This window comes from Protopterus annectens, chromosome 11.part0 (assembly GCF_019279795.1).
Source record: "Protopterus annectens isolate FY-2018-M chromosome 11.part0, PAN1.0, whole genome shotgun sequence".
Lineage (NCBI taxonomy): Eukaryota > Metazoa > Chordata > Ceratodontiformes > Protopteridae > Protopterus > Protopterus annectens.
In genome coordinates this window covers 71269403-71293782 of record NC_056745.1, presented here as the reverse complement: position 1 = coordinate 71293782, position 24380 = coordinate 71269403, and the positions used below count along the sequence as shown (strand labels likewise).

General features: G+C 39.4%; 1 protein-coding gene across 1 annotated transcript; it reads right to left on the bottom strand.

The window, feature by feature from the left end:
• Positions 1-222: 222 nt before the first annotated feature.
• On the bottom strand, positions 223-846 carry LOC122814905 (homeobox protein 4-like). Its single transcript, XM_044087169.1, has one exon. The coding sequence runs from the start codon at positions 844-846 to the stop codon at positions 223-225; it is 624 nt and encodes a 207-aa protein (XP_043943104.1).
• Between the last annotated feature and the right edge of the window lie 23534 nt (positions 847-24380).

The window sequence follows — 24380 nt, the reverse complement described above, 5'->3', positions numbered from 1 at the left end:
GTTTCTATTCTTTTTGTTGGTGTCATTGTTCCTATTCTTCTTCTTGGTGTCATTGTTTCTATTCTTCTTGTTGGTGTCATTGTTTCTATTCTTCTTGTTGGTGTCATTGTACCTATTCTTGTTTGTGTCATTGTTCCTATTCTTCTTGTTGGTGTCATTGTTTCTATTCTTCTTGTTGGAGTCATTGTTTCTGTTCTTTTTGTTAGTGTCATTGTTCATATTCTACTTCTTGGTGTTATTGTTTCTATTCTTTTTGTTGGTGTCATTGTTTCTATTCTTCTTGTTAGTGGCATTGTTCCTATTCTTCTTGTTGGTGTCATTGTTTCTATTCTTTTTGTTGGTGTCATTGTTCCTATTCTTCTTCTTGGTGTCATTGTTTCTATTCTTTTTGTTGGTGTCATTGTTTCTATTCTTTTTGTTGGTGTCATCATTCCTGTTCTTGGTGTCATTTTTCCTATTCTTCTTGCTGGTGTCATTGTTTCTATTCTTCTTGTTGGTGTCATTGTTTGTTTCTATACTTCTTGGTATCATTGTTCCTATTCTTGTTGGTGTCATTGTTCCTATTCTTCTTATTGGTGTCATTGTTTCTATTCCTTTTGTTGATGTCATTGTTCCTATTCTTCTTGTTGGTGTCATTGTTTCTATTCTTCTTGTTGGTGTCATTGTTTCTATTCTTCTTGGTGTCATTGTTCCTATTCTTCTTGTTGGTGTCATTGTTCCTATTCTTGTTGGTGTCATTGTTCCTATTCTTTTTGTTGGTGTCATTGTTTCTATTATTCTTCTTTGTGTCATTGTTTCTATTCTTCTTCTTGGTGCCATTGTTTCTATTCTTCTTGTTGTTGTCATTATTCCTATTCTTTTTGTGGTGTCACTGTTCCTATTCTTCTTGTTAGTGTCATTGTTTCTATTCTTCTTGTTGGTGTCATTGTTTATATTCTTTTTGTTGGTATCATTGTTCCTATTCTTGTTGATGTCATTGTTCCTATTCTTCTTGTTGGTGTCATTGTTTCTATTCTTTTTGTTGGTGTCATTGTTTCTATTCTTGTTGGTGTCATTGTTCCTATTCTTCTTGTTGGTGTCATTGTTGTGTCATTGCTCCTATTCTTCTTGTTGGTGTCATTGTTTTTATTCTTTTTATTGGTGTCATTGTTCCTACTCTTTTTTTGTGTCATTGTTCCTATTCTTCTTGTTGGTGACATTGTTCCTATTCTTCTTGTTAGTGTCATTGTTTCTGTTCTTCTTGTTGGTGCCATTGTTCCCATTCTTCTTGTTGGTGTCATTGTTTTGTTTCTATTCTTCTTGTTGGTGTCATAGTTCATATTCTTCTAGTTGGTGTCATTGTTTCTATTCTTTTTGTTGGTGTCATTGTTCCTATTCTTCTTGTTGGTGTCATTGTTTCTATTCTTTTTGTTGGTGTCATTGTTCCTATTCTTGTTGGTGTCATTGTTCCTATTCTTCTAGTTGGTGTCATTGTTTCTATTCTTTTTGTTGGTGTCATTGTTCCTATTCTTCTTCTTGGTGTCATTGTTTCTATTCTCATTGTTGGTGCCATTGTTTCTATTCTTTTTGTTGCTGCCATTGTTTCTATTCTTTTTGTTGGTGTCATTGTTCCTATTCTTGTTAGTGTCATTGTTCCTATTCTTCTTGTTGGTGTCATTGTTTCTATTCTTTTTGTTGGTGCCATTGTTCCTGTACTTTATTTTGGTGTCATTGTTTCTATTCTTTTTGTTGGTGTCATTGCTCCTATTCTTCTTGTTGGTGTCATTGTTTCTATTCTTCTTGGTGTCATTGTTTCTACTCTTTTTGTTGGTGTCATTCCTATTCTTCTTGGTGTCATTGTTTCGATTCTTTTTGTTGGTGTTGTTGTTCCTATTCTTCTTCTTGGTCTCATTGTTTCTATTCTTCTTGTTGGTGTCATTGTTTCTATTCTTTTTGTTGGTGTCATTGTTTGTTTCTATTCTTGTTGTCATTGTTCATATTCTTGTTGGTGTAATTGTTCCTATTCTTCTTGTTGGTGTCATTGTTTCTATTCTTCTTGTTGGTGTCATTGTTCCTATTCTTCTTCTTGGTGTCATTGTTTTGTTTCTATTCTTTTTGTTGGTGTCATTGTTCCTATTCTTCTTCTTGGTGTCATTGTTCCTATTCTTCTTCTTGGTGTCATTGTTTCTATTCTTCTTGTTGGTGTTATTGTTCCTATTCTTTTTGTTGGTTTGATTGTTCCTATTCTTCTTGTTGGTGTCATTGTTCCTATTATTTTAGTTGGTGTCATTGTTCCTATTATTGTTGGTGCCACTGTTCCTATTCTTCTTGTTGGTGTCATTGTTTCTATTCTTTTTGTTGGTGTCATTTTCCTATTCTTCTTGTTGCTGTCATTGTTCCTATTCTTCTTGTTGGTGTCATTGTTTCTATTCTTCTTGTTGGTGTCATTGTTTCTATTCTTTTTCTTGGTGTCATTGTTCCTATTCTTGTTGGTGTCATTGTTCTTATTCTTCTTACATATTTTATTGCACTATACACAATAACATCAAATTACTGGATCTTTTATATTATAACGCTGTCTATTATCTTTTTCTGCAGACAAGACATTTAAACTTTCTCTCAGGAAATATGTATATATGTATGTGTGTGTATATATATATATATATATATATATATATATACACACACACACACACACACACACACACACACACACACACACACACACACACACACACACACACACACACACACACACACATGTATGTACCTCTTGGAGCAATATCCATGCCATTGTGACAATAACCGTATACATCATTCATATTTGCACATCTGATTTCATCTACCGCTGTTATTCATTATTTATTACTTACCTTACCATCCTGGTTAACCTACTATGCAGATTAGTTGTCAGGTAGTGTGTTTGTTGTTATCTTCAGTTTTTGATGCATAATCCTACCTGATTATATAATCAGTTGTTCATGAACAGCCTATGGCCAGGTACCTCTTATGCTATCCCCATTCGTCAATGGACCAAGATTCTGGAATGAGACCAATACCCACCTTCTTGTCATTACTGCTTGCAGCTCCTTTAGTTTCCTACCAGGGTTCCTTATCTTGCATTCAGATGCTACCAGTTATGATAAGTCACATTTGTTGATTCCTATGATATGTTCTAGGTCTGCTTTGCATTCTGTCCACTCTCTAAGTACATACTCCCTTTCTCTGATTAAGTGATATACAGCTATACTGGTTTAGAATATTATATTACCTACTCCTCTCTTTGTTATGTTAAGGCATCTTCAAATGCTTGTCTTTCATTGTCTGTGTCTCTCATGTTTTTAGAGGCTAGCATTTTTTAACTGACGTTCTCTTTGTTTAGGTTATAATAAATGGCACATTTGTTATGCATTCATAAGACTGCTGAATATTATATTTTTTGATCCTTTAATATTTTCTCCCCATGCACTTCAGCTCATCTCTCCAACCTCACAATTCAGTATAACCCTTCACGTAAGAAGTATAGCTAGCAATTGGCACTATACCTTCTTACTTCCTGAATAAAATCACATCCTGCAACTGTAGTCCATATCAACAAAAACAAATAGTATGACAATTCCAGTACAAAAAAAAAATTATATAAGTGTCAATGCATGGCAGCAGGAAGGTGGATCCAGTCCTCTGCAGTGCAAAGCTTTCAGGAATCTCACCAGTAATACAGATTCTCAAGTTTTCTTTCGCCCTCCTTAGAGAATTCAGTTTTGTGACCAATTGCACTTTCTGATTCACTTTTTATTTCTGGGTTGAGCTGTCAGATGGAGCTTTGAATAGTAAATAGTGAGTAGAAGGGCAGGACGGGGGTCACAATCCTGCATCACTTGCCCCCTTTTCTCCCCCTTTGCTGCTGATATTGTCCGCAGCACAACTGAAGCCTGGTATTGCTTGCCTGCTGCTCACTACATCAGGTCATTTCCATGCAGCATGAAACAAATCAGGAACATGCAGTACAAAAATGTTTTACTGGCTGCTGTTTGTGGCCTCAGTCTATTCTGTTTTGATTGGAGCCTTAGTGCAATGTCTTCAGCCCTGAAAAATGCATAATTGACTCTTGTAGGGCACAGCCTAACAGGCCCATGGCTATTATTATCCAGTGTCATCTTGCTTTGGCCTGGGAAAAGTAAATCATTTTTTACAGTAGTGCAACATGGTGTGGTGCTGATTTATAAATTATAATATAATATTTTTTCATGCTGTGCCAAGCACAGGACTGCACTTTATGACATGAACTTTTCTGTGTTCACGGTGCCAGTTTTCACACAATAGTCTGGTATTTTTTCAGCATGTGTCAGATGCTTATTTATACATTAAGGCACAGTTCTTCTTACTGTGTGCCAGGTGTTGGTTGTACATCATGGTATTATCATTTTTGGCATTGTGCCACCTGCTGGTATACCCATTCTGGTATGATCTTTTTTCACTTTGTCCCAGGTGATGATGCTTTACACAATCAAATATTATCATTTCTGACTTTGTGCTATAGGTGCTGGTATATATAATATGCATTGATCTTTAGTAATGTTATGCCAGGTGCTGGTTTACACATTTTGGCATTTATTTTATTTTATTTTTTAATTTATCCTTTGTTGATCATGTTAGTTCCATTTGGCTAGTGGCCACTTTTCAAGAGAGACCTGAGGTAGTATTTATACTGCTAGGAGAAATATGGTCAATGCATTGGGAAACTTTCACTACTTTTATGATAGGTACCATGGGATCTTTACATTATCTGAGCTTTCACCAATTCAGGCAGATAGGGTCTCAGTTTAACATCTCATCCAAATGACGACACATTCAGGAGAGTAGCACCTCTCCCCCACCTTTATGCTGTACTGCAGTGTTAGTATTAGAAATTAATTAAGGCACCTGGCTTGAGAATAGAACCTAAAATCTGATGCTCTCTACCACCAAAGGCATGTATGCTACCTGCTATGCCACTGACACTGATATATTTTCTCACTGTAAGCTTACACATCAATGTATGAACGTTTTTCACTGTATGCTAATACTGGCTTCTGAATCAGTTGCACAGACCACCTTTTACTGTCACATCTGTTTTAGCACTTGTTGCAAAAGGATGTCTAACTTTGCTACTCCATTATAGTTGACAGTGTCCCCACCTTCTTGATTACTGCATGCATTTATCCATGCCCTATGCCAGTGAGTCTAATAAACCCTTGCTTACTTGTAGTAGTCATTGTAAGTGTTGCTTGCAGTCCTCTGAGCTACTGTTTGTTCCCTGATGCTTTCTTCAGAGATGCATTATGTTTTACTTCTGGGGATTAAATGCTATCCTCTATTCCTTGCTAGATTTATAGTCTAGTTAATTTGAATACTAGTGTTTTCCATCCTATGATCAAATATGTCCCTATTTTGGAGCTGTCTACAAACAGACTGCTCTTACCTCTGATTACATGCAAGAGACCACCACAGTATAACTCACACCTCACTGCCCCCTAGTAAAAATCCTTTTGCAAATAGTCACCTTCAAGGCACAGAGGGGATAAGGGCCTGAGTGAACCCAAACTAACCATGTGTGACTGACAGCATTGGCACTGGAACAACTGGGTAGGGAATCATGGGAATAAATGGTTGACATCAATTCATCCATCTTGGGGGAAGGGAAGCAGCATGTGCAACCTTCTGAAGGCAGCCATAGCATAAGCCGGTAAAGCTACCTAATGGTGATGGGGTTAGGGCACACTCCATGGCAGTGAGTGGTAGGGTTAGGGCACACTCCATGGCAGTGAGTGGTAGGGTTAGGGCACACTCCATGGCAGTGAGTGGTAGGGTTAGGGCACACTCCATGGCAGTGAGTGGTAGGGTTAGGGCACACTCCATGGCAGTGAGTGGTAGGGTTAGGGCACACTCCATGGCAGTGAGTGGTAGGGTTAGGGCACACTCCATGGCAGTGAGTGGTAGGGTTAGGGCACACTCCATGGCAGTGGTATGAGACTGCACCAGAGTATTTGATCTTCTCACTGGCTGTGGACATAGACATAGAATGCAGTCTTAAAGAAGAAATGCAAAAAAAATGTTTTTTAATTGCTTAATTAAAATTAAGTGTTGTGGCAGCCAGCAGCCCCTCCCCCGACTTACAGGTCCCAGGCAACTGCTAAGGTTATATAGTACTGGATCCATCTCTTGTCCCTGGCTGAAAAGGGCATTCAGAAATATTTTATATTCTATGCCTGTCATGTCTAAATGTGTAACTTGTCTCTTCCTCAACCAGTTGTAAGCAAAAGCGCAGGCATATATTTTTGACTTGCTGTTGAGAAAACATATTATGAACCAGAACCTTTTTTTTTGCATAATTTATTTGAGAAGATAAGACAGGATGGAAAGCAACAATACAAATGGAAACTATTTGACAGATTGCTAAGTGAGAAAATAGTAGGCAGTTTGACGGGGCATTTGCGCTTTACCTTGAGGTGTAGTGCCCTCTGAAATTCTTAAGTAAATAAAGAGAAGGAGAGGTAGTGACAGCAAAGTCCTTCCCTCCAAGTAGAAAAACTCTTAAAAGCATCCATCATTTCTTCCCTAAGTTTACAACTAGCTTTAAAGTGGTACTATTTCAAAACAGAGCCACAGAAAACAACCATTTATTAAAATCTTAATGTTCTACTAGGGTATAAGTGAAAACTGTCTGAAAAAGTAAAATACCATTCTAAAACATAAAAAAGTACACTATAATGGATGAGGCCAAGCATTGGCTATAACTAATTTATGGAAGTTTTAATAACCAGTACGGAATTTTATTATAGAATATTTTGGGTTTACATTCCTACTTCATAATAATTTCTTTTCCTGTTTGAGCTGCCTTAGCATTTTTATTTTCACAGATTGTTAGAAACATACAAGTTCACTGAAATATTTCTCTAGAATAATTGAAGAGTAGCCTGCCAAATCATCGAGTAAAGCGAAATGATAAGCAGTTACCTCATCTTGCGAAATACAAGTGCTTAGATCAGACAAATCTGGGCAAAGTGTTTCAAAAATGAAAACTATTCTTGATTTCTAGAAAAACGTAGAAAGGCAAGTATGTGATTTCTCTGCAAACAAGTACTTGTGAGTAATGGCAATCTTGGGGTGATTATAACACACAGTAGGGGGTTTGCTGTGATGTAGCAAGGGTGAGGAGGGGCTTGGCCCCTACATAAAATGTTAATTTTGGACAAACGTCTCATCATGATCTTCTAATAGCAATTTTATGCATTTCAGGTGGGATGTTTGTTACTTTTTGGAGACTCCTACTGATAATAATGCAATTTAGCTTGCATGATCTAATAGTTACTATGAAAAAAGTTAATTTCTAACACAAAGGCTTTGTTCTAATGTTATTCCTGAGCAGTAAATGAGTGTTTTTTGAATAGAATGGCTTGCTTTAAAAGTATAATTTGTTACTGCCAATGAGGGAGCAAAACAGTTTTAACTCACAGCTTTCTCACGCATTAAGAGTGATTTCACATTGCTGCCTGCAGAGAAAAATTGCATATCTTCAGTCGGGTCAAGAGGCCACTGTTTATCATGCATGCAGATATATTGGAACATGTGCACATATGAACAAAGCCATCAAAAGAACAGATGGGAGAATATTATTCAACTCCCATTTCATTGACAAAGTCATGACTTCTCATGCAACTAAACTGGAAATAATAAATACACTCCTCCTCACAAAAACTGTGCATTGCTTGCTAGCCAAAAGTTAGATTCCATATGGTATTCATAATAATGTAGACATCTCTGTGATGGAAGGTATAATAAACTGTCTCTTTGGGCCAAGTGGTTATTTTTTAAATTGCAATCATGTAAATACAAGACAAGTAATTCAAGTCAGACAGACAAAATTACCATCACAATAGATTGATAAATGTGCTTTTGCCTGATGCTGCTAAATTGCGAGTTGGCTGTGACATTAAGCAGGATGTCAAACTGTCTGAGGCAAGGCCATTGAACTTTTCAAGAAATTGTAGCCTGTTGTTATCATGATATCAGAGTTCCACCGTCTTCCATGGAAACCTTCATAACAGCTAGAAAAGCAGAAAAAAGTTTATATTCAGTGCTTGTTGTGATCAACAGAGTGCCAAATGAATGACTGAAGTGACCTTTTACGGAGCCCTAAGGACAATGCCAGAGTTCTGACAGAGACTCTGATCTGATTAACAACACTGATTTGTTTACATTCATTCTCAGCTGCAAAAAATTGTAAATAAAGGCATATGAAAGTAATATGCCCTCTTCTAGCAATAGTACATTAAACTTATTTTTTTTCATTTGTAGTGCTGCTTTAGAATAGCCCAAACATTGTTGCAGTAACTATATATAAATAAATAATGCAAAAATGACATGTCTTTTTATCTTCACTCAGTATTATAAATGAAAGATGGGAAAACCTAATAGAAATAGCATTACACAAAAGGTAAACTGAAATTCAGTGAAAATTAATATTTTCCAGTAGCACTGGCACTGTTTGTATACATAAGGTGAAGTGCACATAATTACTGTTCAAACTGGACATAAAAGTTTTATTGTGTGCTCCCATTTAGATCTGGGCACAGAAAACAGCATCCAGCAATGAGAGGACATTAAGCTATAACACGGGTATCTAAAAATGAATATATTCTACTGATCAAAAAATATCAAATTGCAATGTAGTAATTTTCAGCTTAGGTAGTCATTCATCTTTGTAACCACACCATAAATTCAAAACATGCAAGCCAATTCCCTTTCAAACACAGCTACATCATACATGCTTCTGAATACAGAAAGGATTATTAAACAAAATTTTCATCAAAACTGAAAAACTAAAATTGAAATTAAAAAAATAGAGATAATGCAATACAATCAAATGTGCTTTGTACAAAATGAAGAAGAAATAAATTTATTAGATGCAATTTTGTGTTTGTCAGGCTCTTTTTTTAAACATCTAAACAATTTTGAAACATTAGTAAGCGCCCCTAGCTTGAAAATAATGACAGGGTTCGAAGACATGGGCCCCAATTCCAAACAACTTGCTGTCAGTGTAAGTGATCACTTACACTGAGAGCAGGTGTCTTGGAATCTGGTCCACATAGTAAGTCAGTTTGTAGATAGGCCTTAATCCAGAGTAAGTCACTTACACTGAGAGCATGTCTTTTGGAATCTATCGCATGGTATGCACTTTCTTTGGCTACTCAGAGAAATGCAGGTAAAGGTACTCTCATGATTAAGAAACAATTTTGCAGCAAGAATGTAGAAAATATATATGCTACTATGCAAATAAGCTCCACAGTCCAAATTAGGGATGGTCATCTTAATATGTACCAAAATGAAAATGCAGCCAATGAACCCCAACTATCCATGTAATATAATTCACAAAGAAAAATGAGATAATTCTGACCATATACTCTTGGTATAAAGCTATTAATGCTGCCACATTTGTAGCAAAGAAGAATCTCAATGGTTTCCACAAGTTGTCTTGCACATATACACAAACACAGAACCATGCACGCGTACACACACACACACACACACACACACACACACACACACACACACACACACACACACACATACCACACACACACACACACACACACTCTCATGCACCCACATGTACACACACACACACACACACACACGCACACACGCAAACACAGACACACGCACACACGCACACACGCACACACACACACACACACACACACTCTCATGCACCCACATGTACACACACACAGACACACACACACACACACACATACACTGAGTGAATAAGGCAGTTTTAAGTGTTCCCACCCTGTTTTCCTATATAGCTGCCACACACTGAATACAATAAATGAACATGCCATCTCTCACATAAAAAGGTAGAGTATTCAGTGGCCTCCTTGCTCTAAAGTGAAAAAAGAATGGTTGTCTTTTACCTAAGCGGCTATCTTAACCTCAAATTTGGCTTTGTTTGACCTAATTAGCCCTCTTAGTTACCTATTTTCTTTGATGGGAGAGTTTTTATCTTTATGGGAATTACCCCTGATTTTTGCCATATATTTTTTTCCTTTTGTTGTATATCCAGTTTAACTTGGGATGCCAACAGGATGTTTGTTTCCAGGGCTAGTCCTAGGTTTATTTCTGGTAAGTACAGCAGCCTCTATGCAACCACTGACTTTGTTGTACAGAGTTACTCACAGCAGTTCAGAATAGGCTGCTGTGCTCTTGGGATTTGGAGGGGCATTGAATTTTGACACACCATCACTTAATAAAAGGTAATTTGCCTAGGAATAATTCTTAACTTTCACTGGTTTTAATGAGATTACAGAGTTGAGTTTGATTTGGAAGGAGATGGCTTTATGATCGGACCTTACCATGGAGGGCAAGACTTTAGGGGAGTGCAGCATTCTCCCATATACACATTACAAACATCTTTCTGTAAAAGAAAAACAGTAAATATTATTTATTTATATAAATATTAATTTATATTTGTTACTTAAAAAATGATATTATGGACTAGAGCTGTTCTTTTTGTAATAGCACAGTAACAGAAATCAAACTGGTAAACATAGTTGTGATATTCAAGGCTATTACTGCTATATATAGAGGGAATCTAACTACATTTGAATGTTTTCACCTAGTAAGAACACTAGAGCCATTCGGTATGCATGCAGCTGCAATTAACAGGCAACCTGCTTATGGGGGGGGGTCTATATCATATCAGCGAATCGCACAAATCGCGAACGCTCATAATATCGAACGTACCAGACCTCAAAGTGCTTTTTCTGAGATCACGGTACAGTGAAGAATGGGGTATTTGCCCTTTCCTCACTGTAGTGTGATATATATTTAGCAGGGGGGGTGGCGCAGCCCCCCACAATAGGAAGTTTGAGGTCTGGTAGGGTCGATATTATGAGCATTCGCAATTTGTGCAATTCACACATATGTTATACACCCACTTATGGGATCCCCTCCTCTTAGCAAAGACCTCTCCTGAGACAATGTTGATGATTTTCATAAAATCTAATGGATCCCAATGATAGGAAGAGGATGACTGAGAGATTTGTCTCCTTTTACTTAACTTGTTTTGCTTGCAAAATGTTAAGTTAACAATAACTGATGGTGCGGGAGCTTATTTATAGAAGGCCATGAGGCATTCAGTTGAAAGCCCCACATCCCCCCTAGGCAATACTCATTTTAATCTCCTATAATTAGATGGCCTGTAAGGTGTATCCTTTCTTCCAATTTGCAAAGTAGCATGCCATTCTGAAGAGTTTATAAGCAAACTCTAAACCAAACTTAACATGCAAGTGTCTGTTCTTAATCACAGAGCTATTTCCAAAAAACTGTCAATATAAGTAACACTTTAAATAAGAATTTTTTTCTGAATAATGCAGTCGTCCCATTTTTCTTGCTGAAGTCTGAGAATATGTCATCATTAATTGAAGGGCATTTTGGACAACTTGTCTTGCTCCAGCAGGAAAATATGTCTTTTTAATTGATTTTCTTTTGGGATTCAGCTTTTTGGCAGCTCACAGTACCTGTTATTTCTTAGAAGTATGCTTAAATCCTATCATATTGTGTGACATATGACTGTGATTTATATAAAAGACTCCAACACTCATCTCCTTGTTAAGAATGTTTGTCTACAATTGTTTGACTTGAAGAACAAAGGGGTTCATTTCAAACGTAACTCACCACCATAATTAAAGATGTACTACGTTATCTGAAATAGGCTTCTCAAAGCTTCTACGATTTATTAAAAAACAGCAAGCAAATTATTATACAAATGACTTCTTCTCTGTTCTGCAAGCTAAAGAAGAAAAGTAGTTAATGTATCCTTCCGGAACATAAAGAAAGACTCTCAAAGAGTGAGCACGGCCCTAGGTGTAATAGAAGATAAAGCACAAAGCAGAAAAAAAGCTGACATATTCATGGATATTGACTAACTAGATTCCACCCATATGCTGACAGTATGTCAGATAAGTGTAAAGATATACAGTATGTGGGGGGGGGGGTAAAACCCTTAAGATTAGTGTCTTAGAGACTGCTGGTCTGGCCTCAAGGCCATAAATATCTGAGAAGGATTTGTTACATGTCTTTTAGATGCACTATACCCAAGGATGGGTCAGCTGTGATTCCCCAGGTTGCATCCTGATTTTGCTACAACTAAATTGGCACAACAGTTTATAACTTCACATGATGAAAACACAATAAAAAAAACATTTTTTGAGGGATGCCCCTCTGCACCCCTTGTGTAAGGGTATTTACCCAATACCCCTTATTTATATAAACCAACTCCACAGTTGCACAACCATGGAGGAAAAAGAAAAAGTAAACAAAATAGTGAATCACTGCCTCACTGTAATGGAACCAGTGCCAGAAATGATTTTCTATGACAAAACATCAGTGAGCAATTTGTAGCTTATCCAGGGTTGATGAATGAACTGCAGCTGGTGAATCTGGGTTTTCGAATACTGGCTAAGGCTCTTACCTCCCCCATAGTGCCTTTTTTAGGCAAGGCTCAAAAGACAAACCCACTCCCATAGACAACACAAAGAAAAAAAAAACTAAGGGTAATGCCGCTCAATGCCAGAAGTCTAAACCTCAAGATGCACGCACTCGAGACTCTCCTCAGTATGAAGAATATCGATATCTGTGCAGTAACAGAAACTTGGTTCAAGGCTTCTGAGAGCACCCCACCACTACCAAGCTATACTTCATACCATGCTTTCCAGCCCAAAATTCGGACCAAACTACAAAAGGAGGGGAAGTATCCATATTTATCAAAGATACCCACAAATTCAGGCTAGTGACACTGCACGAAGCTTCGGAGACCATCCATTTGCAACTAACAGTGGGCAAAACTGCCTTTCAGTTTGTAGTCTGCTACAGACCACCCTCCTAAACACAGGAACCTCACTCAGCTTTCCTGAGAACACTGGAGAATATGAAGGTCTCTCCAAACACTATTATATTGGGTGACTTCAACTACCCAAACATCGATTGGGAAAACTACTCAAGCCCAAACACCCTAGCCCAATGGTTCCTAGAATTTATAAACTCAAATGCTATGGAACAACTGGTCACCACTCCCACAAGAGGGGAAAACATACTGGATCTGGTCATCACCAACATGGGGTCTCAATGTTCCACACCAGAGGTATACCCCTCATTCGTAAGATCAGACCATAAACAAATCTCACTGGACATCCATATTCCATCCCCACCCCCAGCCAAGGAAACCACGGTGAAGAACTTCTCAAAAGCAAACTTCACACTTCTCAAAACTGAAGTGGAATCCTTCAAAGCCCCCGGGCCAGTGGACAATATGGCCCAAAATGCAGAATCCTTTACAAAAGCATTCTATGGACACCTACAGGAATGCATGGAGCATGCTATCCAAATAAAACCAAGACTCACTCCTCCAAAGGCAGGAGACCTGTCTGGTGGACCCCAGCCATAAATAAGCTATACAACAGAAGGAGAAAGCTACTACATGACAGAGCAAAATCCCAAAAAGGAAAAGCATCACTGATCAGTACTAGCAAGAAACTATGATCCCTCATAAAATCTTCTAAGGCCAGCTTTGAAAGAAAAATTGGACAAGACACTAAAGATAATCACAAGGCCTTCTTTAGTTATGTCAGAAACCTGGGAGGCAACTCCCAGATATGCTCTGAGTTAGTGCAAAATGACAAAAAATTCACTGAACCCACAGACATTGCCAACATCCTGGCAGAAAGGTTCAGTGCAAACACCCCCCTTCCCCCCCAAAAGAGCAAATGTCTATCCCAACAGAGTGTAGCCTTCCTGAGATCACAGATGCAGAGGTGAGAGCTGCCCTCTCCAAAGCTAAAAACACAGCATCAATGGGACCAGATAGTGTCCCGGGCTGCATCTTACACGAGCTCCAAGAAGAACTAAACCCTCATATAAAGTCACTGTTCAATCTCAGCCTTACTACAGGATATGTTCCCAAGGAATGGCGTACAGCAACAGTGGTCCCACTCCACAAATGTGGTGCCACAATAGACCCCGGAAGCTATCGCCCTATAAGCCTGACTAGCCTGGTCTGCAAAGCTATGGAACGTATTATCATGGAAATCATAAACAAAGACATTGGGAACCTCCAGACACTAGATCCTACCCAATTCGGCTTTGTTAAGGGCAGATCTTGCCTCTTGAAACTTGTCAACTTCTTTGAAACAGTTACCAAAGCCATAGATGAAGAGAAGGTAGTCCACACAGCCTACCCGGTCCTCGCAAAGGTCTTTGACACAATACCCCACTCGGGCATCATAAATAAGCTCACCAGCTTAAATATCAACCCCTATGTCACAAGATGGGTTGCAAACTGGCTCAGGGATAGAACCCACATGGTCAGAATAGCAGGTGCCATGTCAGACTCTAAACCAGCTACAAGTGGTGTTCCACAAGGCTCAGTCCTGGGACCTCTCTTGTTTGGTATATATTTCTCTGAGGTACAGGCTAACATGGGTGGACTATGGCTGACCAAGTTCGCAGATGACTGTAAACTGGGTGCTATAATCGACTCTCTGACTGACACAAGCTTCCTCCAAAAGGGTCTCACAGAGACGGATAACTGGTGCCAGAACCATGGCCTAAAGCTAAATGCCAAAAAGTGCATAGTCAACCCCTTTGGAAAAAACAAAGTGCCCACAAATTACCACATAGGTGGTAATCCATTAAGTACGGAAGAAGTAATTAGGGACTTGGGGACCCAAGTAGACAGCAATCTCTCCTTTGACAATCACGTTGCCAAAGTGGTTAGAAAGACCTCCTATATAGCCCACCTTATCATGAAAGGGTTCACATCTAGATCAAGAGAGGTCACTGTGCCCCTCTACTCATCACTTATCAGGCCCATAATTGAGTACAATGCCCCATTTGGGATGTACCTTACCTGACACCTTCAGCAACTGGAAAGACCCCAAAAGTATCTCACCAAGAGGATCAAGGGGCTCAAACAGATGTCCTATGCAGTTTGGCTAAAGAAACTCCAGCTCTACTCAGTTGCGTACCACCTACTCAGAGGCGATCTGTGTCTGACGTATAAAGTCATGTCCAACCCAGAATTAATGGACATGCTTCACCTCAGGAAATCCAAATCCCTTAGAGCTACATGCTCCAGGGACCTGATCCTCAGTAGAGAAATAAATAGGACATGCTGGAGGGACAGATTCATATCCCAGAGGCTCCCCTCACTCTGGAACAAAATCCTAATCCATGTCAGGCAGAGCCCCTCACTGACCTTCCTCAAGAGAAATCTTGATGAATGGATGGGCGATCATAAGTTTACCCCTGGGATCTCTTCTGTGTCGCTGCTTGACAGAGGTACAGTAAACAAACCTTAAAAGGGCTACCTTCTGTGACCTACTATACAAAGGCACAGTCAACTAATCTAAAAGGGTGGCGAAAGCCAAACAAACTCTGGCTAGGCTTGTAAATGCCCTAGGGCAGATAGCCTAGTATCAACCTATGAACCTATGCAACCTTATGCACTTCCAACCTGGTTAGCTTATAAAGGGCTCATGAATGAACTGCAACCTTATGCACTTCCAACCTGGTTACAAATAACAGAATCCCAAGGGACCACAGCAGCAAGGGAGTAGCAACCCTCATAAATGAATCAAGAAAACCTTTAATACTGCTAGTTAACTGTTTTATTTTTATCATTTGTTAACTGGATAAGTGGGTTAGTCCCTGGATGCTGAATCCTTTTCAAGCATAACCCAGCTTATGAGGGCAACAGTATATAAAAATCTATGGGCAGACGGTGTAACCATCCAATGACATATTTCACTGTAAAGTTCTACTAAGATAAATACTAATTGTTATATATATATATATATATATATATATATATATATATATATATATATATATATATATATATATCAATCAAATAAATAAAATACCTTGAAACCTGGCACAATAAGGAGACTGAGACCAACAGTTCAAATTAAAAATTCCTTCTTCATTAAAAAAAACTTTGATACAAACAATCCACAAGATACAATCCAAAACAGTTTGAAAAAATATGAAAATATTAAGCGCTTTTGGTTAAAACAGTGTTAACCAGTCAAAGTTCATCAGAATAATGGCGGAGTGAAATAAGAACTAGTGGGGAAAATTTTACATTCTGGAGGGGCTGTGTCCTTCCTATCTAATCCAATTAAGGATGCTTCTAACATTAAGGTTTCCCTTGAGTCCAGGGGGTGTGTCTGCCTGTAATTTAACTTGTCATCTCAATTCTTTAACTTCCAGAAGGGGATTGCAGTCACCAAAAGGCAAAGAAACATGTTCAAGAACAACAAAATGGAAAGTATTGCACTGTGGTTATTAAAAGCGTGTTTAGCTAAAGCATTCTTAATGTCTCTCTTTCTAAGTGCTTGTCTGTGTTCTTTAATACGATCACTTAATTCCTTGTGGTTTTGCCCACATAAAATGCTTTGCAACAGTCACACACTGCAAGGTAGACTATATTCATGGAGTTACAATTAAAAGCTTCTTGAAACTGAATCTCTAGTTTGGGATTTTGTAAACAGAAAACATCCCCTTGAGCAATGAAAGGGCAGCACACATACTTGCCACAGCAGAACATACCTGTACCCTGAGAAGGGAGACTGGTAATCGAGGGGGTATTCTTTTCAAAAGCTGACTTCAGGGACACAGTCTTTCTATAGCAAATGCTAGGACTTGGACCCAAGATTCTTTATAAATCTGGGTTACTGTTAATTCCCCAGTTCCTGGACAATATCTCTCTAACAGTCCCTCCTTCAAGCGAGATGGGAAGTGGGACTCTGTAATGGTCATTTGAGGAACTTGTGAGTTTAGGGCTGAAACCAGATTTAAGGATGGGAGGATATTTGTTTTGCCTGTGAACAATATCATTGAGGATGTCATTAACCAGTTTTTCTGGGGAATGTTTTTCTGAAAATAAACATTTAAGAAACTGACTTTCTTTAAGGAAAATATCGTCCTCACTCAGGATCTGGCTAAGTCACACAATCTGCCCTTTAACTATATTCCTCTTCATAAAAGGGGGGTGCTGGCTAAAAAAGTCTAAGTAGTTGTTCCAAAAGGTACTCTTTCTGTGAATGTTGGAAGAAATCTTGAAAGAAACAGGATCCCTGGCCAAACTAATGCCAAGAAAATTAACTTCATTCCCTTTACCCGAGACGGTAAAATCTAAGAAACTCTGGCTAACCCTGTCAAGAAAATTATCCAGCTCTAATTCAGACCCTTCCCAAAAGAAAAAAAATGTCATCAGTGTAACGTTTGTATACCCTGACACACTGAAAACCTTCAATCTTGCATAGAGTGTCTGCTTCCCAAGAGTTTAGCACTAAGTTAGCATAAGCGGGAGCCATTTTGGCTCCCATTACCACCCTTCAAGTTGTTGATAATTAACACCGTTAAAAGAGAAAACATTTTTTACCAGAAATAATTGAATGGGAACCTTAGTGTTAGAAGCATCCTTAATTGGATTAGATAGGAAGGACACAGCCCCTCCAGAATGTAAACTTTTTTCCCACTAGTTCTTGTTTCATTACACCATTATTCTGATGAAGTTCAACTATAAACATGTTTAAATAGTGCCCAGATGCCAGCAACTAGGTGTAGGTTCATAGGTTCATAGGTTCATACTAGGCTATCTGCCCTAGGGCATTTATAAGCCTAGCCATTGTGTGTTTGGCTTTCGCCACCCATTTTAAATTAATTTTGCTATGCCCTTTTTCGAGGTTAGTATACTGTGCCTCTGTCTAACAGTGACACAGAAGTGATACCCGGGGTAAACCTATGATCCCCCATCCACTCATCAAGATTCCTCTTGAAGAGAGTCAATGAGGGACTCTGCCTAACCTGGACTGGGATTTTATTCCAGAGTGAAGGGAGCCTCTGGGTTATGAATCTGTCCCACCAGCATGTCCTATTTATTTCAGTGCTGAGGTTCAAGGATGGATTTTCTGAGGTGCAGCATGTCCATTAATTCCGGGTTGGGCATGGCTTTATACGTCAGGCACAAATTGCCTCTGAGCAGGCGGTATGCCACTGAGTAGAGCTGGAGTTTCTTTAACCGGGCAGCATATGGCATCTGTTTGAGCCCTTTGATCCTCTTGGTGAGGTACTTTTGGGGTCTTTCCAGTTGCTGCAGGTGTCTCTTAAGGTACATCCCAAAAGGGGCATTGTACTCAATTATAGGCCTGATGAGGGATGAGTAAAGAGGCACGATGACCTCCCCTGATCTAGATGTGAATCCCTTCATGATTAGGTGGGCTATATAAAATGTTTTTCTAACCACTTTGGCCACGCCATTGTCAAATGAGAGATTGCTATCAACTTGGGTCCCCAGGTCCCTAATTACTTCTTCCATACTTAATGGATTACCACTTATGTGGTAATTTGTGGGCACTTTGTTTTTGCCAAAGGAGATGACTATACACTTTTTGGCGTTTAGCTTGAGGCCATGGCTCTGGCACCAGTTTCTGTTTCTATGAGGCCCTTTTGGTGGATGCTTGTGTCAGCTGGAGAGTCGATTATGGTGCCCAGTTTGCAGTCATCTGCGAACTTGGTCAGCCACAGTCCTTCCGTGTTGGCCTGTACCTCTGAGAAATATATACCGAACAAGAGAGGTCCCAGGACTGAGCCTTGTGGGACGCCACTTGTAACTGGTTTGGAGTCTGACATGGCTCCAGCAATTCTAACCATGTGGGTTCTGTCCTTGAGCCAGTTTGCAACCCATCTAGTGACATAGGGGTTTATATTTAAGCTGGTGAGCTTATCTATAATGTCCGAGTGGGGTATTGTATCGAAGGCTTTTGCGAGGTCCAGGTAAGCTGTGTGGACCACCTTCCCCTCGTCAATGGCCTTGGTGACTGTTTCAAAGAAATCAACCAGGTTTAAGAGGCAGGATCTGCCCTTAACAAAGCCAAACTGGGTAGGATCCAGTGTCTGTAGGTCCCCAATATCTTTATTTATAAGGTCCATGATGATCCTTTCCATAGCTTTGCAGACCAAGCTAGTCAGGCTTATGGGGCGATAGTTTCCAGGATCTGTTGAGGCACCACCTTTGTGGAGAGGGACCACCGTTGCTGTACGCCACTCTTTGGGTACATATCCTGTAGTAAGGCTGAGATTGAACAGTAGTTTTATGTTTGGGTTTAGCTCTTCTTGGAGTTCATGTAGGATGCAGCCCGGGACACCGTCTGGTCCCATTGATGCTGTATTTTTTGCTTTGGAGAGGGCGGCTCTTACCTGAGCATCTGAGATGTCAGGGGGGCAGCACTCTGCTGGGATAGATATTTGCCTTTTGGTGGGAGGAGGCGTTTGTGCTGAACCTGTCAGCTAGGATGTTGGCAATGTCTGTGGGTTCGGTGTATTTTTTGTCATTTTGGACTAATTCTGAGTATATCTGGGAATTCCCACCCAGGTTCCTAACATAACTAAAGAAAGCCTTGTGATTATCCTTAGTGTCCTGTGCAATTTTTCTCGAAGCTGGCCTTAGACGATTTTATGAGTGCCCGTAGTTTTTTGCTAATACTGATCAGAGATGCCTTCCCTTTTGGGGATTTTGCTCTATCATGTAGTAGCTTCCTCCTTCTATTGTATAGTTTGTTTATGGCTGGGGTCCACCAGACAGGACGTCTGCCTTTGGAGGATTGGGTCTTGGTTTTATTTGGGATTGCATGATCCATGCATTCCTGAAGGTGTTCATAGAATGAGTTTATAAAGGATTCTGCGGTCTGGGCCGTATTTTCCACAGGCCTGGGAGCTTTGAAGGATTCCACCTCTGTTTTGAGGAGTGTGAAATTTGCTTTAGAGGAGTTTTTCACTGTGGTTTTCTGGGCAGAGGGTGGGGTCGGGATGTGAATATCCAGTGAGTTTAGTTTATGGTCTGATCTTACCAGTGTGGGATACACTTCTGGTCTGGAGCATAGAGTCCCCATGTTGGTGATGATCAGGTCCAGTATGTTTTTCCCTCTTGTGGGAGTGGTAACAAGTTGTTCCATAGCATTTGAGTTTATAAATTCTAGGAACCTTTGGGCTAGGGTGTTGGAGCTAGAGTAATGCTCCCAGTCTATGCTTGGGTAGTTGAAGTCGCCCAATATAATGGTGTTTGGAGAGACCTTCATATTTTCCAGTGTTGTCAGGAAGGCCGAGTGGAGTTCCTGGGTTTGGGAGGGTGGTCTGTAGCAGGCTATAAACTGGAAGGCAGTTTTACCCACTGTTAGTTGCACATGGATAGTCTCTGATGCTTCGTGCTGTGCCACCAACCTGGAGGTGTGGGTATCTTTGACGAATATTGATACTCCCCCTCCTTTTGTGATTCGGTCCAAGTTTTGAGGCTGAAAAGCATGGTATGAGGTATAACCTGATAGTGCTGGGGTGCTCTCGGGAGCCTTGAACCAGGTTTCTGTTACTGCACAGATATCGATGTTCTCCATGCTAAGGAGAGTTTTGAATGCATGCATCTTGAGGTTTAGACTTCTGGCGTTGAGTAGCACTACTCTTAGTTTCTTATCCCTTGTGATACCTATGGAGGTGGGTTTGTCTTTTGAGCCTTGCCTAAAAAAGGCACTATGGGGGTAGCAAGAGCTTTTGCCAATATCCGAAAGCCCAGGGGTGACAGGTGCAAGCCGTCCCTAGTGAAGCATCGTGGCTTGTCGAGCATGTCATCCCAGGCTGACAGACATTGGATCCCCTTTGAATGACACCAATACTTAAGCCAATTGTTGAAATTGATCATCTTGTCTTCATATTGTGGCATCATTCTTGGTGAGGGTAAGATGCTACTCAAGTTCAGAGTTGGACATGGCTTTATACGTCAGGTGAGGGTGGAACTCTAGTACAGAACCAAAGCTAGCTCAGCTGGTGCTCCATCCCAATTCCCAAACTATCACACCCCTGTACTCCAAGTAATGAAGCAAAAAAAAGAGAGAAAACAAACTCTTCTCTACTCTTACAAGCTGGTTGCTAAAACAGTGGCTACAGTATCAGCATTAATGTATGAAATGCGGCTTCATAAAACAGTGCCAGTACTGTGCTGCCTTACCATTGGCACGTGCCAATCATGGTCCCTAGGAACTTGCACCTGGGGCAGCCAGCCCCTTCACCTGCCTTAGTTAAAGCTCTGCTGTGTTTCTACATAAACAGCTGAGTATGCTGCTTTTATGGGAGACTGGTACAGGATTATGTTAGTAAGAAAAAGCAGAAAAAAATCAAACATGGGAAAGATCACAATGAATAGCAAAGTAAGATGGGCAGGTAAAGTAAAAAAAAAGAAATAGTAGGTACACACGTAAGGGAAAAGGCAAACAACTCATCACACTTAGTCTGTGATCCACGTAAAAATGTAAACACACTATAAGTAGGAAGCTTTAAGGAAGAAGCTCACTCGCACCTGCGATAATACAACCTGTTTAATTTACAGATAATAAACTCAATGTTAAAAGAATGCGGATCAGTCTCTGATCTCACAATTCTGGGACCCATGTCATGCAGGAGGTTTTGACCCCACCATCTGAACCCCTGCAATATCATTCTTACCTCTAAGTCATCACAGCTTGGCAGTAGAAACAATTATGATGAAACCATTCAAATTTCAGTCTCAGACTTGCCACTTTCAGAATTCTGACATTTTGAAACAGCAGACAAATATCCCCAAAAGGTACTACAGAAGCACAGCCAGATCATGGTCAAATAGAGCCTTTGGCAGTACAATGGACTGTCACACCCCACTGCACCCTCCACTGTCACACCCCTCCCTCCCACCCCCCCCCCCACCATATCAATAGCCCATTGTTTGGCTGTATCACTCTGATTACCACAGAGCACTGTAAAAAACAGTTTTTACTTTTACAGTGACTACAAAGATTCTACATTTATAATGACTTCAGTCAAATAATTGGAAGTTTTCTCCCCAGCCTTTGCTGAAAATGGGCCTCTACCCAGTTGGACTTTCCTGATAATCAAATGTCAATAAACAAACAAATAAATAAATAAATAAATAAAAGAGTAAACAACTACTTACCATCTACAAACCACAAAGGGCTGGTTGGGTCAGTCTCTATCCAACAGTGTAGCTAGAACTTGGAATAACATTCCTATACCAATCAGGTCTATCACATCCCGTCATCTTATCAAACCATTACTAAAAGACTTCCTATCTGCTTCCTTGTTTTGTCCCTGCTCCTAATCTGGGACATAGCTCTCCAAACTCCCTTTATCACCTCTCTTATACCTCCCTTTAAAGCACTAAATCACTTAACCTACTTATCTCCACTTGATTTTATTTCTTATACTACTATACCTACTTCTAATTAGCACAACCAAATTACTATTCCATCTCTACATCTCTATTAACACTTCAGTCTCATGCATTTCTTAAATTACTCCTACCTGTATTATACACCGCTCTTCTATCTGCAATTCTTATTACATGCTTGTATATCAGTGTTTGTGAAAATCAATACAAATTTTATTGCAACGACTGTTATGCAATGTATTCACTGAAACCAAATTATAAACTGTGTTATTGTAAATACTGATTACATTAAATATGATATTAGAAGAAAACAAACAGTCAAGTAGCAATTGAAAGCCAGTATTGTATATCAATGCAACAAATAAAACAAAAACGAATATGGCTACCATGGCTTGTAACACTCAGTTTAATATTACAAATAAAATAAATAAAATTTGATAAAAATTAATTACAATTCCTTGGTTCATTTACTAAAGCAGGGCAAGATGAAGTTGGTGAGGGGTCATTCCTTGTCAGTTTCCAAAAACAGAGTGCTCTGAGACTTCAGTCTCACCTAGTATTAAAATATTATCTTAGTGATGGATTACAGAATGACATCTCATACATCTGACCATCTGACTTCTGATTCCATTGCTGCCCCCCTGCCAGTATTTACCACATGTATGAGAGAGCCTTGCTAAGATCTGCTGCAGCTCCTGGAAGTAATAAAACAATTTCAAACCTCCACCCTTCCAGAGTTGCAATTAGTTCACCCCAAAGACAATGCAGAAAGCTTCCTCGTACAGATTTTTTTGTCTCTGGCTGCATTGAGAACTGTAAGATACAATATTTATGGCCTAAGTCAAGCACTAGGTTAGGTGGATTGAGATTAGCATCTTCTCTTCCAGTATCCTCTGTTACAATATATACATTTCAACAGTTACAATAATACATGTATATTTCTTCTCCTGTCCAGCAGGACACACTCTTGATACATTTTAACACAAGCAATTTTACAAACACATTTTCTCACAAGCATTTGTATACATGCATTTGTATACATTAGTTTGATATACAAATGACATATAATTCTTTACAAAATTCCAGCTGTCTGTGCTGGCATATTTTATACATCCACTGCCCTACTTCTCCTGGCATAGCTGGCAATACCTCACATCATCATAATTAACATAAAAAATCATCAGAAAACATAGTTTCATATACTGATAAATTCAAAAGTGAATCATCATCTACTTCCATTTCATCATTCTCATATACCCTGCCTTCTTAATTTGTCACAAAAAACACTTTTTTAAGTGCAGCATTCCGCAAAATTTATTAACATCAATTAAAGTGGGATTCCTAGTGGGCACAAATGTAATACCCTTTAATAAAACATCTCTAGCCATTGAAGTAATGTTTAGATCGGACAAATTAATCATATTTAAACTACTAGGCATTAGATTACTTTTGCAAATCACATTTGAATAGAAAGTACCACTAATGACCAACTAATTTCCCGATGTAAGCACTTCACTCCTCATGTCCTTCTTCCTCAACCCTGTCCTTTTCTCCTGCTCCCTCAACCATTTGGGCAAAACAATAAATCACCTCCACTAGCATTGGATTGTTCCATCACCTGAGTGTTATTATCCACTTGCACACCCTTGAACGACACACTTTTTTTTTACTAGACCTGGTGTCAACTGAAGAAACAGAGGAGTCACATCCTGTTGCATCATGATTTTCCGCCAATCTCACCCTTGGCCATCCACGTCAAGGTTTCCTGCCATGTGAAAATAAGACTAATATCAAAGTTTTTTAAGTTTCTACTCAACTTTTTTTTTTTCCTTGTAAGAATTTCAGTCTTAGCCCTATCAATTTCACATTTAATGTCCTTCATTTTTTTCCACATAACATGAGCCACCTAAAATTTCCTCTGTCGTCTGTCTCTTTGAAAGAATAATAAGAAAGAAAGTTGAATTTGAATTTGGGAAAGTCTTACAGACTCAGAAGTGTTATAACCTTAATAAGGATGAATGGCTGACTTTACAACAGCTCTGGGAAGAGAAGAATAATTATGTGTTCAGGCAAGCAGATAAAGGAGGGA

Bases quoted from the DNA above. Each gene is read 5' to 3' on its own strand.
- LOC122814905 (XM_044087169.1), bottom strand. From the start codon at position 846: ATGACAACAACAAGAAGAATAGAAACAATGGCACCAAGAAGAAGAATA.